Raw genomic sequence first — 17,106 nt, 5'->3', positions numbered from 1 at the left:
TCCATAGTGGTATCATAAATTGTAGTTCTAGATTATGTATGCTTAGGTTGCTCAACTAAAAATACATTGAGGTTAGGAGGTTTTCTGCGGATGGATTCGGAGGGTTGCATAAAATGAGCATTGTTCGGAAAAAGTGGGCGAGTGTTTATGAATATTGTGAGTATTTAAAGTATGGGGGGTACTTTAGGAAAATTTTAGACACAAATGCATGCGTTGAGGTCTTGGCATAATGGCTGAGTTTTAAATGGATTGTTTAGTGCAATATTGGTAAAATAAAAGTAAATTTGCTTGTGGGCAAGCAAAGGCTAAGTGTGGAGTATTTTGATATGTGTATTTATATATATATTTTTATGCACTATATCTTAATATTTTGGCCTTTATTATTCTCTTTTAGAACTAAAAAGCACTCATAATGCTTTGAATTATGTTTTGCAGCTATTCGTTGTCGATAAAGCACAAAAGAAAAGACTGAAGCGGAAATCGGGCTTAGAAGCTAAAAGAAATTAAAAATGTTGGATTAGACCATTACGCCCCGCGTAACGACCAAATTGAATTACGCCTATCGTAATATTGGATTACGCCCTGCATAATGGTTGGCATCGGATAAACTCAATCGCGTATAAATCCTTAGTACGCTCCGCGCAATCCGACTTACGCCCAACGTACGTAAGTCGGCTACAAAGGTTATAAAAGTAGATTTTCAGCTAACCAGAAAGGGGGATTCGACTTCCAACTTAATTTAGTCGATATTAAACTTCTGTTAAGCCGTTTTGAGGGTCTAGAAGGCAGCCGGAAGGCCGTTAAGCTAACGGGAGCGGAGATCGGAAGGGTTGGAGAGCGGATACATGTCGGTAATCATATTGGTTGTTAACGTGACCATGTTTAGCATTTCATTGTGTCACTATTCTATATTTAGTTTCTGATTTTGGTGTAAAAACCTTTTACTTTGTGTTTATAGTTGAATGAAGCTTTGATTATTAAACTAATTGCTATATTGAATTGTTTGTTTATGTTTAATTTATCTTGCAAGCTTGTTAAAAGATTCTTACGTATTAATGATTATTATTTGCTGTTAATTGTTAAGTGAATTGAGTTGTATGAACATCTGCTTGATTGCTTGTCTCTTATGATGTTGATGACCATCGAGATTATGAGTCTAGGAATAACGAATGTGAAACTAGGATTAACTTGGGAATAAGTAAGTTAATGTGTAAGCCTTGTTTGATGACCATCAACAAGAGTGTAACAGCCCGGAATTTCAGGTATTGCTTTAAAACTATTTTTGGGGGATTTTAGGAATGGACTCGGCGAGTTGGTGCCTGACTCGCCGAGTAGGACCACAGTCTGGGTTGCGGGTTCGCGACTGGACTCGACGAGTCCAGAATGGACTCGGCGAGTCGACGCTGTTCAGCAGAAACCCTAGCCGTTTGGTTTGGATCGTATATAACGCCTCTTAGGCCGTCATTGTCCGTTTTTTTGGCCGATTGTGAAGAACCTAAGCATTTGTGGACGTCTAGAGGAGAAGGGAAGGCTATTGGGACCTTGAAGAGATTGTTAGGCAAGAAGAGGAAAGGTTTTGGCCAAAGGAAGATCAAGGGGATTGAGTTCTGAAGTTTGGGGACATAGAGAATACGTTTTTCAGGTAATACTTTAGATCATTCCTGTTATTTTGATGTGTTCACGGATTTAGGGTTTATGAAACCCATTTGGTGATTAGATAGGTTATAATGTTGTTACCCAAGCATTTATACCCCAGTAATAGAATGTTTAGAGGTCCAGAAAGTCCCATGATTGCATATTTCGGGACCATGCGTATTTCAGGAAGCAGTTGATCGACTGCATGGCATGGACTTGCCGAGTCCAATGATCAGACTCGGCGAGTAGCTTGAAGATTCACTAGGACTCGCCGAGTTGTTCTTCAGGCTCGGCGAGTAGCTTGAAGTTTTACTGGGACTCACCGAGTTGTTCTTTAGACTCGGCGAGTGGAGTCGAGGTGGCCCCGCGATTCTTCCACGAGGATCTCGTCGAGTCAAGAGGGATACTCGACGAGTAGAAAGGGGACAACAGGGAAAGATGGGGAGGACGTCTAGACTCGCCGAGTCGCTTTTGCACTCGACGAGTCCGGTCAAGTTGACCGTTGACCGGAGTTGACCTGCATGTAAATTCTTAGGGTCAGTTGTCTTGAATGATAAGAGTATTAATAAGGGTATATGGTATTATAGGGAGTCTGCAGATCGGCAGATCGAGTGCGAGTAGTTTCAAGAGTTGATAGCTTACATTACCACGAGGTGAGTCTTCTCACTATACTTCACCCGGAAGGGTTTGACTGTGAGACCGGAAGGTCGTATATGATATGTGTTATTTATGCTATAAATAGAAAGGTAGTTGTTATGCATGATATGTATGTTTATACGGGCCGGAAGGCGATATGTTATGTGACAGAATGGTCAGGTATGATGTATGATATATGTGCTATGTGTGTATATTAAATGTATTATATGTTGTAAATGTTATGGGCCGGAAGGCAATATACTATGGGCCGGAAGGCGATATGATACGGGCCGGAAGGCGATTATGTTACGAGCCGGAAGGCAATGTATTGTGGACCGGAAGGTCAGGGCCTTGAAAGGCGTATATGTGTAAGTCGTATACTGGGGAACTCACCAAGCATTTATGCTTACAAGTTGTTATGTATGTGTTTCAGGTACTAGCGATGACCGTGGGAAGGCACCGGCATGATGCATACACACTGCTGCTATCTGGGATCTTGGGGATTTTTATATATGTATTTGATATGGAACATGGAATAAATACTTTTGGTTGAATGAAATCACTTTATTTTAAATGAAAATTTTATTTGAAAATTTGCGTTGTTACAAAGAGGTTAATTGAATTAGTAATTTGATTAACTATTATTACAAGTCTTGCTTGATACGAACTGAACACTAGGAAGCATGTTAGTTTAATCAACTGATCACTGTTTGAATTGACTTGTTTGCTAAAGGATTAGTTATAGTGAACGCGAATCTAATCATTTTAGGAATCGGTGAACATGAATAAATGAATTTGTGTATGCAATTGTCTATGTTTTTAAGGTGTAATTTGTCTAAACCAAAGTACCTGAAGAGATTTGCTTTCCTGTTAGTTTATCGAGAGTTGCTAATTAATTGTTAGTTTGAGATTTATTAAACTATTTCTTTAATTCTTTTCGTGTGACCTGTAACCGATAATCAAATATTTTAAATTAATTCACCACCGTTCCCTGTGATTGACACCCGACTTATCTAAGCTATACTGTAATCTGACTAGGTACATTGCCTATAAGTGCATAGTTAGTCTAAGTTTGTTAGGATATAAATATTAAAATTAGTGGGTACTTTTGTGCACATCACATACAATTCACCGTTTCCTTTATAACTCTATTTTTCCTTTGAGAAATCCAATTTTATGATGTCTCCACTATGCAATTAATTGTTTTGTAACCTAGAAAACACATTAATTATTTCATGTATGATTCCAATAGATTGGAAATAACTATGATCATAATACTTACCACCTCGATCAGCGCGAAGTCTTTTGATTAAATAACTAGGTGTGAGACCCATGTATTACATGGGTTTATTTAAAAATATATATATATAAAATTTTAACAATTTGAAAAGTTTGAATTTATAAGAAAAATGAGAAAATTTTTGAATTATTAAAATTAATGAGGCTTTAATGTATTAAATACATTATATATATAAACTCTTTCTAATAAATATCTTACATATATATTACCCTAGATATTAAATGTGGAATTTTAATTTAATAAAATGAAAAATACAATAAAACGACAAATGGAAAATGCAAAATTTAAAAATTTTAGAAAATGCGATGTGTCCAAATGAATGAAAAGAGGACATGAAAAAACTTTCATTTATTATAGTAGATTTTATTACAATCCAACTTCATTTTTATAAATTTTAAATTTATCAAGAGCTTCATCTTTAGAATGTAACAAATATAATAGCAAAAGACGAGGATAGTCATCTATAAAAGTAACTATGTATTTCTTATTTCCTAAGGATGGAGTTGAATGCAAATCACATAGATCAATATGAATTAATTCAAGCATAATAGAATTCCTTTTAAATTTAAGAAAAGTTTGTCTAGTAATCTTAGTTAGCATATAAGTTTTATAATTTTCTATGTTAATATCAAAGGATGGTATTAATCTATTTTTAGACTTTCAAGCATTCTTTTATAGTGTACATATCCTAAATGGTCATGTTATAAAGAAAAATCATCAATACTAGAACAAACCATATATATATATATATATATATATATATATATATATATATATATATATATATATATATATATATATATATAGGGTTAGGATTAAATATGAATTGCAATTATAGTGTGAATGTATGATATTTTTTGTCCATTAAAAGAATGAGTGCTTATGATGAGCAATGGTATGATGGTAATTAAATGAAAAAAAAAATAATTAATTTCTATTTTAAAAAAAGCCAATAAGGGTAAATTGGACTTTTTTTAAAACAAAATTAGGAAATTTCCGATATTAATGCATACTAAACCAAAATTTAAGGGAAAACGTCAAATTAAAATTTAAAAATTACAAATCAACATTTTTTATATTTAGTTTTGCAGGTTGGATTCTTGGATGTCGCTTTAAACTTTTTCCGGATATAAATTAAAACTGAATTTTCATTCTTAACATTCTCATTCTTAATGAATGAGACATGAATTACAAGTTCATAACCAAAATTCTTTAAGAATAATATTAACATTATTGAAAAAAAAAACATTTTTGAAGAATAAGAAATTAATTACAAGTGTATAACATGTATTTTTGATAAATAACTGGACATTCTTGAAAGAATTAAATAAACTCTTAAAGAAAAAGACATGAAATAAAAGAAGAATAATTTAACATTCTTGAAAATTTTTCCATTCCACATTTCATTCCTCTACGTTCTATTCTTCAAGAATAAGTTCCAAAAATGTTATTGTTGCATTCTTCAAGAATTTCTTCTCTGTTCTTCAAGAATCACTTCTTGACTTGATACCATCAAAAGACACTATCAGGCCATGATTTCTATCTCTGTTGCTTCACTTCATCACCAGAGTCTCATATAAGAATCATAAATGCCACCTTTAAGACGTCATCAACGCAAACTACAATTGTTAATTCATTAGTAATAACTTTAATTTAAAAAATAATTGGTTAATATAAAAATAAATATTTCAAAAAATACTAACATGCCACTAACAAAGATGAGTACATTAAATTTATACATCCCAACAATACTAGTTCCATTCCTTTGAATGTTTTCCCTCTTATATCTTGCGATAAAAAGAGATTCCTTTAAGAAAACAAAATTTATGATGATAATGGGAATGAGACAGAAAAAATGGTTATCGATGGTGGTAGAAATATAAAGGGAAGGATAAGAATCAACTGGAGAAAAGGAAGAAACCTAAGCAGTAGGAAAAATCGAACTCTGGTGAGGCCGCACATCATTAAAAAAATCAAAAAAATTTAAAATTAGCCCTAGCCTTTTTTTGGCGTGTGATGCAGTGCAGTAACTAATGGTTGAAGGACACATATATGTTATTGGAGATGGAGGTATAAGGATAGTATAAAGATGGTGGTGGTGGCTGTTATTATAGCCGATGAAGATGATGTTGGTTGTGATGAACACAATTACAACCCATGGTTTAGGTTGCAGGTTCCTAGAGATAAAAAAGAGGAATATGGAAGTAATTATGAGATGTGGATGGAAAGGTTTGGTTGGCGTGTGGGTTCTTAATTTTATCAAAACATTAATCGGTTACCATAATATTAGAAAATTAGTATTAGATAATAATTAATTTACTTTATACAAGTACAAAATTATCCTTTTATCAAATGATTGGTCTAGAATTAACCATACATTCTCACAATAAATATAGTTTATATATGAACCTAACTCTCTCTCTCTCTCTCTCTCTCTCTATATATATATATATATATATATATATATATATATATATATATATATATATATATATATATATATATATAAACTGCAACTTTATCATTTACATTTACTCTAAACATGCAATGATAAGAGATGTTCCATATTTTAATAAGATATACTTATCAGATTCATAGACTTGTTTGTAACCACACTTATCGATTACACCATTAGAAACTAAGTTCTTCCTAATCTTAGGAACATGTATAATATTCTTAAGAAGAATACTTTTTACATAACTAAAGCATAAAGACACATAACCACGACCAACAATAGATCTTTTATTATGGTCACACATGTAAAATACGATGAATAAATGGGTAGGATTATGGTCAATCATTCTTATCATGTTTAATGTCTTGATATGACACGACACGTTTGCCAGGTCAACGTACAAACAAAACATTGCGAGTGAATTTGAAAACTAGTTAATTTTGATAATTTCCAAATCTAAATTTACAATCATAATTTTATAAAATATAAAATAATCTTTAAAAAAAATCGTGATCTTAATAAACCTTACGAACATTGTTAGGAAAATAAAATATGAGAGATACTTGTTTGGTTTTGTTTTCGTTGTGGGCCGAACCAAACTACATCTAAAAATATTAAATCAAACCAACATGAACATGTGTCTATTTTTAAACGTTATTTGATCATCGGACCTACGTATGAACACACGGCATGCTGTTTGAATTTGGGCTTCGAGAAACCCGGGCCAGCCATTGAAGACTTCAAACCGAAGAAGGAAAGCTACGAAGGTAGTGGATGCTTCTCGATCCATTATATTATTATTTGGATCGCATGTAAAACTACAAATATCAAGTGCAAACTGGAAAGAGGAAGGAAAAACCTAACCAAGTTTCTTGAGGAACAGGGCAAAGCTTAATTTGCAGATTTTCGAAAGTATATCAAATCTGATCGATAATCAAACGTATCGAAGATTCAAATTGACATTGAAGTTGTTGGAGATCTGTGAAGTCTAGAGAAGATGGATTTTGAGTTGAGAAGAGCGAGAGAGAAATTGGAGAAAGAGCAAAAGGATAGGAAAGAGAAGGCGAGGGCAAGATTAGATAGAGAGAGAAAGGCCAAACAAGAAGCTAATCGTCAGCGTGAGGCGATCGAGGCTTCTCAGAGAGCTCGTAGAATCGATGCCATGGAAGCCCAACTTAAGGTACACCATTTCCCCCCGTTTTGTTCTTCTCGATTGATTGTCAAGTGATTGAAATCAATGCCTTTTTGTTCATTCATCTTTAACAATTGGTATCCAATTCCATTGAATAAATACATTCATGATTGAAATCACGATTTTCATATTGATTACTTGATGCGACTCATGTAATCCAACTTCATGATGATTTAGGGCACAGAAACACAATAACGACTAAATTACAACATTTTAACCTTCGATCATTTTGCTATTGTTCAGGCAGATCAACAGATGGAAGAAAACATACTTGTCGGAAGAGGAATCTCTTTCAATCGTGTTCTTGAAGCTCTACCATTCGAAGGCTCCGGTGATAAAATCAAACTCCCTCCTTCCTGTTTCAACGATTTATCCAGTGAAGGTGCTTTCGACAAAGGCCCCCTCCATTTCCAACTTTCAGTACATCACCAAAACAACTCTTCACCATCAGAAACCATAACAACCCACGCTGGTGTCCTCGAATTCACTGCAGATGAAGGTACTGTTATCATCCCTCCTCACATCTGGAACAACCTATACTCCAAAAAAGACCCAATTACCCCTCTAATCGAAGTCAAATACGTATGGCTTCCAAAAGGAACATACGCAAAGCTTCAATCACAAGAACTCGGATTCTCAGACATACCCAACCACAAAGCAGTCCTTGAAACAACCCTTCGCCAACACGCAACCCTTTCACAAAACGACATTTTAACAGTCAAACATGGTGTGTTGACTTATCATCTCCATGTCCTCGAGCTCAAACCTTCACCGAGTGTATCCGTTCTTGAAACTGATATAGAAGTCGACATCGTGGGTCCTGATTCACTTCCCGAAAACAACACCCAACATGTTCTAAAGCCACTAACATTCGGAAAACCCGAATCAGGAATCATAAACCAAGGTGATTACATATACTACAAATTCACAATAAACGATGAAACATGGAGGAAAATTTCATCTGGGTATGCTGAAATTGAAGTGAAATTAGATTCAGAAGCGAAAGATTGCGACACCGATCTTTATCTTTCGCGACACCCGCTTCTGTTCCCAAGTACACATCAGCACGGTTGGTCTTCACATGACATGGGTTCAAAAAATTTGGTTCTCGGGTCAAAAGATCACAATGTGGGTATTGGTGGATATAGTGTAGGTGTATATGGGTTCAAGGGTACCACAAAATACAATGTTATAGTAAGCATTCAAGATATTCCCACCACAAATGTAAGTCAACAAGGTCAACAAAGTGTGTCTTCTTCTTCTTCTTCATTGGTGGATACTGTGGAGTGTGGAAATTGTAAGCATTATATACCGTTGAGGACTATAGGGCTTCATGAGGCGTATTGTAGAAGACATAATGTTGTTTGTGAGCATGATGGTTGTGGGGTTGTTCTTAGGGTTGAAGAGGTTAAGAATCATGTGCATTGTGTGAAATGTGGCTTGGCTTTTCATTGTAGAGAGATTGAAAAACATATGAAAGTGTTCCATGAGCCTTTACTTTGTCCTTGTGGTATCACCCTTGAAAAAACTCAAATGGTAAGCAAATATTTCATACAATAAAATAGTCTTATTGAGTACAAATTCAGTCCTTGTCCATTACATATCAAACGCAGTACAACCTGATATATCATGTCAAACGTGGTACGACTTGATATGTCATTTCAAATGCAGTACAACCTGATATGTCATGTCAAATGCAGTACAGTCTGTTAGTCTGTTGTGTGAAGTTATTTTTACGGTGGTTGATAATGATGAGGGTTTTGTTTGTTATAGGTGGAACATCAAGCGTCAGAGTGCGCGCTACGTTTGGTGACATGTAGATTTTGTGGGGATATGGTGGAAGCGGGGACACTGGCGGTTGATGTGCGGGATCGGTTAAAAGGGCTTTCAGAGCACGAGAGTAAATGTGGGTCCCGGACTGCCCCGTGTGATTCTTGTGGGCGGGCGGTTATGTTGAAAGAAATGGATATTCATCAAATAGCAGTTCATCAGAAGAATTGATTTGGTGCTTGTTATTGAAAGTATGATTGTTTATGATATTGGTTGATTGAAGGGGAAATTTGGTTGTGTAAATTGATGGTGTTGTTTGTGGTGTTGGTGTAAATCTGTGATTTATATGTGAAACCACTTGGATCGTCTTCGTTTCTTGATTTAAGCCAACAGGAGGTTTTGTATGGAATTTGGTTGGTGTTTATTAAGTTTTGTGGAACGTCTTATATATAACATGTAAGACTTGATTGTTAAGAAATATTTGATACATTCACAAAATAAATATACAAGTTAGACCATCTATACCAATGCAATGTTATTGGTATTTCAAAGGGATAATGACTTGGGAGGGTAATTAGGTTTCTTGTTTGTCCGCATTAGGTCACTTAGGTTTTTTTTTTTGTGCGTATTAGACCATTATGGTCGTAATTACCGTTTACATTTAATCTTTTTTACCGTTTGCTTCTTGTTTAACCGGTTACAAAGTGAATACGGGTGTTACGTGGTTATTAGGCCATTACGTGGATAATTAGGTGGCATTTAATGTATACTAGGTCTCCTTAAATTAGGGCAAGACGAATCCCAATCACTTTCTCTTCACTCTCACTCAATCGTCCCCACCCATTGTTCTTACTTCGATCAATTCACAATCAAATGACTGAAACTGATACACCGGTCGTTGAAGTCTGGTACAATGGGATGTTCATCAAGAAACCACTAATCTATTTTGATCCAGATAAAAAGGAGATAATGTACGCCGGTTTCAGGAAGATGGGGTATGCTGAATTCATTGCGCACCTCAACGTGATTACTAGAAGAATATGCAAAGATGTATACTATTGTCCAGATGGGCAAACATTGTGTCAAGGATTGGCCGCATTGCATAACGAATGTGATTACCACGAATTTCATGAGTGTCTCCATGAGAAAAAGAAAGTAAATTTGTATGTGGACCATATGCATGAACCCCTGTTCGACTGGATTGAAATGGAAGAGCCTGAAATTGAAGATGATACCAACTCCAAAGCAGATGAAGATGTTGATTCAATGTTAATAGATAAAGACTGCTGGGAACACGAGGTGGATGATGAGAATTTTTCAATGAAAAGGGCAACAACAACTATTCAGAATAAAGACAGGTTTTTGAACAAACTTTGTCCAAATGTTGAAGAGGAAGAAGATTCTAATGTTGAGCAACTACCACCTGTATACCCTGTGCACAATTCTGAGCAATAATGGGATGAAATGGCTCCTGTGTTAGGTATGAAATTCACCAATCCTACTGAACTTAAACAATGTCTTACCAACTATGCTGTTAAGCATGGTTATGATTTGTGGTATGAAAAGAATGATAAAAACAGACTTCTAGTGAAGTGTTGCAAAGACAAAGAACCCTCATGTCCTTTTCGGTTGTGGGCTTCTTGGATGCAAGAGGAAAGGACTTTTCAGATTAAGTCACTTAAATCAAGTCACAATTGTGGTAGAGTTTTTAAAATAGGCTTAGTGAATTACAAGTGGATAGGGAAACAATATTTCAATGTACTTCTGGAAAACCCCAGGCTTAGTTTGAGGAAGATGAAAGCTCAAATCTCAAGCACATACAACATCATAGTTAGCATTGGACAATGTAGAAATGCAAAAAAGTTTGCATTGTCTGAGATAGAAGGCACTCTAAAAGAGCATTATAGTAGGTTGTGGGACTATGACATATAAATCAAAAGAGCTAATACAGGATCAACTGTGAGTATGGATGTTGACCATACCCTTGATGGAAGTCTAATTTTCGAACGGTTGTATGTATGCTTTAAAGGTGTAAGAGATGATTGGGTAGAAGGGTGTAGACAAATCATTGGGATTGATGGGTGCTTTCTCAAAGGAATTTGCAAGGGTGAATTCTTAGCTGTTGTGGGTAGGGATGCCAATAACAGCATGTTCCCACTAGCTTGGGCTGTTGTGACTGTTGAGAACAAAGACACTTGGAAATGGTTTCTTGATCTACTCATGGATGATATTGACAAAGGCAGTGGAAATGGGCTTACTCTTATATCAGATGGACACAAGGTACTACTCATGTTTACTCTTAACTTTATAGTTTAATTATTAATTAATATTGTAAATTGTTCAGGGTTTAATTGAAGCTATCAAAGAAAGGGTTCCTCATGCTGGGCATAGATTATGTGCTAGGCACATACTAGCCAACTTTAACACAAGGTTCAAAGGTGAGCATTTTATCAAGCCATTTTGGAGAGCTGTGAAGGCTACTACAAAACAGAGACATGAAGCTGCTATGCAAGAGATCAAGGAATTAGACAGGGGGCATTTGATTATCTCATGGAGAGGGACCCTAACTGTTATTGCAGGGCTTTTCAAGTAGAAAGAGTATTTTGTGATGCTGTGGAAAATGGAATTTTAGAGAGTTTTAATGCTGAAATAGTTCAGGCTAGACATAAACCAATAATAGCAATGTTGGAGGATATAAGGGTTTATGTGATGCAGAGGTTATACCATCAGAGGTGTAAAGGAGAGGCTTGGGATTTAACTGTATGACCAAGCATTAGGAAGAAAATAGGAGATTTGAAGGAGAAACAAAGGTAAGAATGTTTGTATTTACTTGTTAATATTTATACATGTGTTTATGTGTTCTTACCTGTTTTATGTTTATGTACAGATTCTGGGCTGTGTACCCTTGTGGGTATCAACAATTTGAGGTGGTATTATGTAATGACAGGTATGCAATTGACCTGATCAGAAGGACTTGTGGATGCAAGAGATGGCAGTTGACTGGAATACCTTGTGTACATGGAGTGGCTGCAATTTCATCCATGAACTTAAACTCAGAGGATTATGTAGCTAACTGTTACAGTAAGGCAACTTATCTCACCTGCTATGCATACATTATTCATCCTTTGAATGATAGCTCTTTATGGACACAAAGTGAGTACACCAAACCTTTACCCCCAAAGAGTAGAAGGCTACCTGGTAGGCCATCTACTAAGAGGAGGAAAAGTGCAGCAGAAAGGGAGATATCAAGCACACACACAGTATCAAGAGTAAAGCAGGTGCAAAGGTGTTCAATATGCTATGTTAGTGGGCATAAAAAAAATGGGTTCCCAACAACAGGTGATCCGGTTCCTGGATCTTCCACTCTAGCTCCAAGTGCAACACCAGGATCCACTTCTGCAGCTCCAAGTCCAACACCAGGATCCACTTCTGCAGCTCCAAGATCCACTCCGGCAACTCCAAGACCAAGATCCACTTCTGCAACTCCAAGACCAAGATCCACTCCTGTAACTCCAAGATCCACTTCTGCAAGACCAGTTCAAAGTGAAGTTCAATTGAGAAAGAGGAAAGCTTCAGAAAGAATCATCAAAAAATGCCTGAGGAAAAAAGTGGTGCCCAAGGATGGTAGTGGTTGTAGTTCAAACAAACCTGTAGATTTGGGTTGATTGTAGGTTTGATGTTGAACTCTTTTTTTTGTTATGTATGCATGTGGGGTGTAAATGTTAGGTAAGCATGTGATGGTCAAATCTTTTGATATTAAATGTAATGTTGTACTAGACTAAGGGACAAAACTATCCAGCTTTTGATGCTATTTTGATGCTTAATGGGACACCTTTTTAAGGGTGTTTGTAGCTATGACAATATTACCCTTTAATATATTTTTTGCTTTAAATCTTTAAACTGATTCTTGGTTGTTGAATCATGCGCTTTACAGATGTACTTTGCCTTCAATTACTGCTTCTTCCTTTAATATATTTTCTCCTTTAAAACTTTTAACTGATTCTTGGTTGTTCATTATAATTACTGCTTTTGCATTACACTGAGATTGGTTGTTCACTATAATAGCATTTAGATTTCAACACATTACAATTAAAATTTTCATTACCAAAAGCTTCATTTGCATTCATATATATGATTTCATTACATTATAGGTACCCTTACAATCAGAATAACAAAATAATGGGTACCCTTTATATTCAAAAGATGTCTACTGCATCATAATTCCATTCAATATAATTTAACAAAGTACAATAGAAACAAGACAATCAAAGCTACTTTATGCCATTTCATCATCTTCTTCATTTCATTCAGCTAATGACTAAGACCCAAAAGCTCCTCTGTGTACGGATCTTCAACAACCCATTCCCAAAATCCACACTTTCTCCCTGCTCTCTATAAAAAAATGAAAAAGAACAAAACTTTAGCATAAATGCCATAACTTACACACTTATAACAGAGATTTAAAGAGAGAAAAGCTTCAATCTTCAAAATTGGCCATTACCAACGAATTAGGGCATGTTCTGAACCTTTTCCCCGGATTCTGTGATGTCGTGGATACTCGAATCCGACTCGGGAGCCCACAGTAGCACATGATTCGGTTGTTTGAGGTGGAGGCGATGGAGGCTTGCGACATCTTCTTCTGTTCTTCTTCAACTCTTCAATTTAGGGCATAAGAAAAATAGGACATTGTTTGAGGTGGACTCGATGGGGTTGTTATAGGCATGCCACCGAACACGTAAGCTGCCAACTAAGCTAAACAAGAAGCAAACGGTAAAAAGGGTTAAATGTAAACGGTAATTACGACCATAATGGTCTAATACGCACAAAAAAAACCTAAGTGACCTAATGCGGACAAACAAGAAACCTAATTACCCTCCCAAGTCATTATCCCTATTTCAAATATGTTATATCAACTCTACGATTATTTCTACGTCAATGCAATATAACTTTTCTTTTTAAAATGATGGTTATTGCCACATCAACTAACTTATATATTTTAATATTTATCATAAATATTAGCAATTATCTATATTTATATTTATATATATTTATAAAGAAATCATTTTTTTTCATTACATTCGTTTGAAACTTTTATATATTTTTTCTTTCATCACATTCTTTTAAAATTCTTATGACTTTTTAATTTTCTTTCTAATAATAATTATAAGTTGATTGATAATGTTAAATAAATATCAAACTTAAAGTGTAATCATATATAAACCAAATTTTAATATTAAAATAATATATTTACTTTTACTTATAAAGTAAAGTTTTTTAACTTTTAACATATTATACTTAGTTTTGATATATTGTAGGATGTAAGTAATTAACATTTTCAAGATATAATTTTGGAATAATTTATATAAAATATTTAAATTATTAATTTAAATATAAAATTACAAGGTCGATTTAAATATAAACTTTAGTTTAACTTAAATAACCCAAAAAATATTTTATAAATAGTTAAAAGTGATAAATTGTAGTGTCTTTCTAAAAATAATTATAAGGTGGTTAATAAGATTAAATAAATATCGAACCTAAAGTGTAATCATAAATAAACTAAATTCAATTTTAAAATAATATATTTACTTTTACTTATAAAGTAAAGTATTTAACTTTTAAGATATTATACTTAATTTGTTAGATTTAAAATGTTGTTGTATGTAAACCATTATCAGTTTAAAACTACAACTTTTGAACGGTTTAGACAAAATACTTAAACTGTTAATTTAAATATAACATTACATTGTCAACTTAAATATAAATTTCATTCCGCTTAAAATACCCAAAGAATATTTTGTGAATAGTTAAAAGTGATAAATTGTAGTACTAAATGCAAAAACTAAATTATAGTCTCAATTTAAGTAAAATATTTTCTAAAGATATTTTTATAATCATTAAAAGTTTTCAAATGAGTAGCTTAAAATAACTTTTGTAACTTCCCAAAAATTTCAACAAATTTAAAGTTTCAAAACAACAATTATATTAACAAAAGTGTCTACAAAACATTGTCTCCAAAAACATGATTTAAAATCAGAGTCTCTCAAGATCCACTCTGTTGTAAAACCAAGGATGTGTATGGTCATGCCTTCGCCTTGCCACGAAATATCTAAAGAACTTGAAACCATAAACAAAACTATAAGCATGAAGCTTAGTGAGTTCCCCCCAAAGTACCAACACACAAACAGATAATATATACGAATAACATGTACTAGGTCCACAACTAAAAGACTGGATTACCCCTGAGCCACAGTATTAGTCTGGCTTGCCATCAGGCCCACAACTCATTTCTGGCTTGTTCCTGAGCCCACATCATAAGTCTGGCTTGCACATTAGGCCTACAACTTATGTCTTGTTTGCTCCTCAACCTAATCAGTTATCGGATTGAAATACCAATGTTCAACCCTCAATACGAGTCTGACATGCCCTCCCCGGCCGTCAGCTCTTATCTGGAATGCTATTAAGCCCTCCGTATGAGTCTGGCATGCCCTTCCTGGCCCTCAGTTCATATCTGGTATGTTTCAGGGTTTGTTGGCTACACATGGAGCAGTACAACCTCAACCCAACCCACACAATATGTCGACATATAATAGATAACATCATATACATATAAACAGGCAATATCATAGGTAGTCCTACATATCTACCAGCCTAACATATCAATAACTAGCATAATCATGTATATCTATTGCATACTCATCATATCAGTGAATATCAAGATATCAAATCAATGGGTAGGCCTTGGTGTCGTCGACCCATAAGTACAATGATGAAAACTCACTTGAGTCAAAGAGCTAAATCCCAACAACTGCTAGCCCAAACCACCTGATACCAATCAGGTTAAATCCTCGGTCTAAGACTCATATTCATATACTTAATAAAATGAAAGTTGTGAATCATTAAACCAAATTATCGATCGCACCGCTAAGTGGCCAACTTAATTATATAACCCAAAAATAATGTTTATGTCTTTAATCAAAACTTAATTTCACGCTTTCTATGAATTTGAAGGACTCTGTTAATTTAATTTATAATTATATACACCCCAATTACTAGCCACGACCCCCATGATATTTTTCTATCCCATTTAAATTCATATCTCTTCAAAGGGAGTCCATTGGAACAAAGTAGCCCACAATCTATATTTCCTTGAAATTTTTAGTCCATAAGAAAGAAAACCCAAAATAAAATGAAGCCCACACTTAAATTAGTCCATTGATGGCATTGGCCCAATAGCTCAAACCTAACCTAATTTGGGTAAACAGCAAGTCAAAGAAAACATATACATGTGGTTAAGCCTTCATCTTCAATGCAGGCGTCAGTTTCCGGCACCACATCCATCACTAACAACGTCTCTTTCTTTTCTGACAGACTATATCTATCTCCGGTAGCATCAGTCACCTCCCATTCCTTTACTTGCTCCGCCATAAAAATGGTTGTCACCTCACATATGGGTAACTATTTTTTTTACACATATGAGTAACGAACTTTTTGTAAGTATTCACATATAACCATTATGACCGACTATAACAACCTACAACCGATCATAATGATTATATGTAAACATTTCCGATAAGTTCATTACCTAGATGTGTAAAAAAAAAAGTTACCAAAATGTAAACAAAACGAAAAAAATAATTACCTTCATAAGTCTATTTCTCTTTTTAGTATTTTTGAAACCTCCGCAAAATTGGAAGATTTGTAGAATTCTATGTTTTAGGGGTTTTTACTTTTTTGTAGATACCTTTTGAGATCCTACACTTTGAAATTTCATATAACATTGAATCAAACATGAAATTTGAATGGAATTTAATTTCAAATCCTTCAAACCAAACGTTCCTTATTAATTTTATTAAGAAACCAAATTTCGATCTTGAATCTCGGGGTTTTTCTAACTAAATATTAATCAATATGTGAAGTTGGTTTTAAACAACACGTGAATCACATATATTGTACAAAAAGTACATAAAAAAACAAAATATTTATGAAAGTATGTTGCTATTCTATGATATTAACTTATTTAAAAATAAGTTATTGTTTTCCATAAAGTTACTAAAATACATTGCTTAAATGAACATATTAAAATATCTTGACTTTGTACATGAAAATTGTATTGTC

At 34.4% G+C, this 17,106-nt stretch overlaps 2 protein-coding genes across 3 annotated transcripts; both read left to right on the top strand.

The window, feature by feature from the left end:
• Nucleotides 1–6,814: 6,814 nt before the first annotated feature.
• On the top strand, nt 6,815–9,397 carry LOC145004194 (Ubiquitin fusion degradation UFD1 family protein). Its single transcript, XM_078963082.1, has 3 exons — nt 6,815–7,206; nt 7,462–8,754; nt 8,992–9,397. Exons 1-3 carry the CDS (start codon nt 7,024–7,026, stop codon nt 9,217–9,219), a joined length of 1,704 nt encoding a protein of 567 aa, XP_078819208.1. The 5' UTR covers nt 6,815–7,023; the 3' UTR covers nt 9,220–9,397.
• A 105-nt stretch (nt 9,398–9,502) lies between these two features.
• LOC145004196 (uncharacterized) lies at nt 9,503–12,839 on the top strand. Of its 2 annotated transcripts, none has more exons than XM_078963084.1 (3): nt 9,503–11,268; nt 11,333–11,798; nt 11,876–12,839. In XM_078963084.1, the coding sequence occupies exon 1, from the start codon at nt 9,862–9,864 to the stop codon at nt 10,441–10,443; it is 582 nt and encodes a 193-aa protein (XP_078819210.1). In that variant the 5' UTR covers nt 9,503–9,861; the 3' UTR covers nt 10,444–11,268; nt 11,333–11,798; nt 11,876–12,839. Both variants share the same exon structure in this region, with proteins under 2 accessions (XP_078819210.1, XP_078819211.1).
• Nucleotides 12,840–17,106: the final 4,267 nt, after the last annotated feature.

Source organism: Lactuca saligna, chromosome 7, assembly GCF_052625555.1.
Source record: "Lactuca saligna cultivar CGN05327 chromosome 7, ASM5262555v1, whole genome shotgun sequence".
Lineage (NCBI taxonomy): Eukaryota > Viridiplantae > Streptophyta > Magnoliopsida > Asterales > Asteraceae > Lactuca > Lactuca saligna.
The sequence above is the reverse complement of the archived record's forward strand: the minus strand, read 5'-3'. Positions and strand labels throughout refer to the sequence as shown.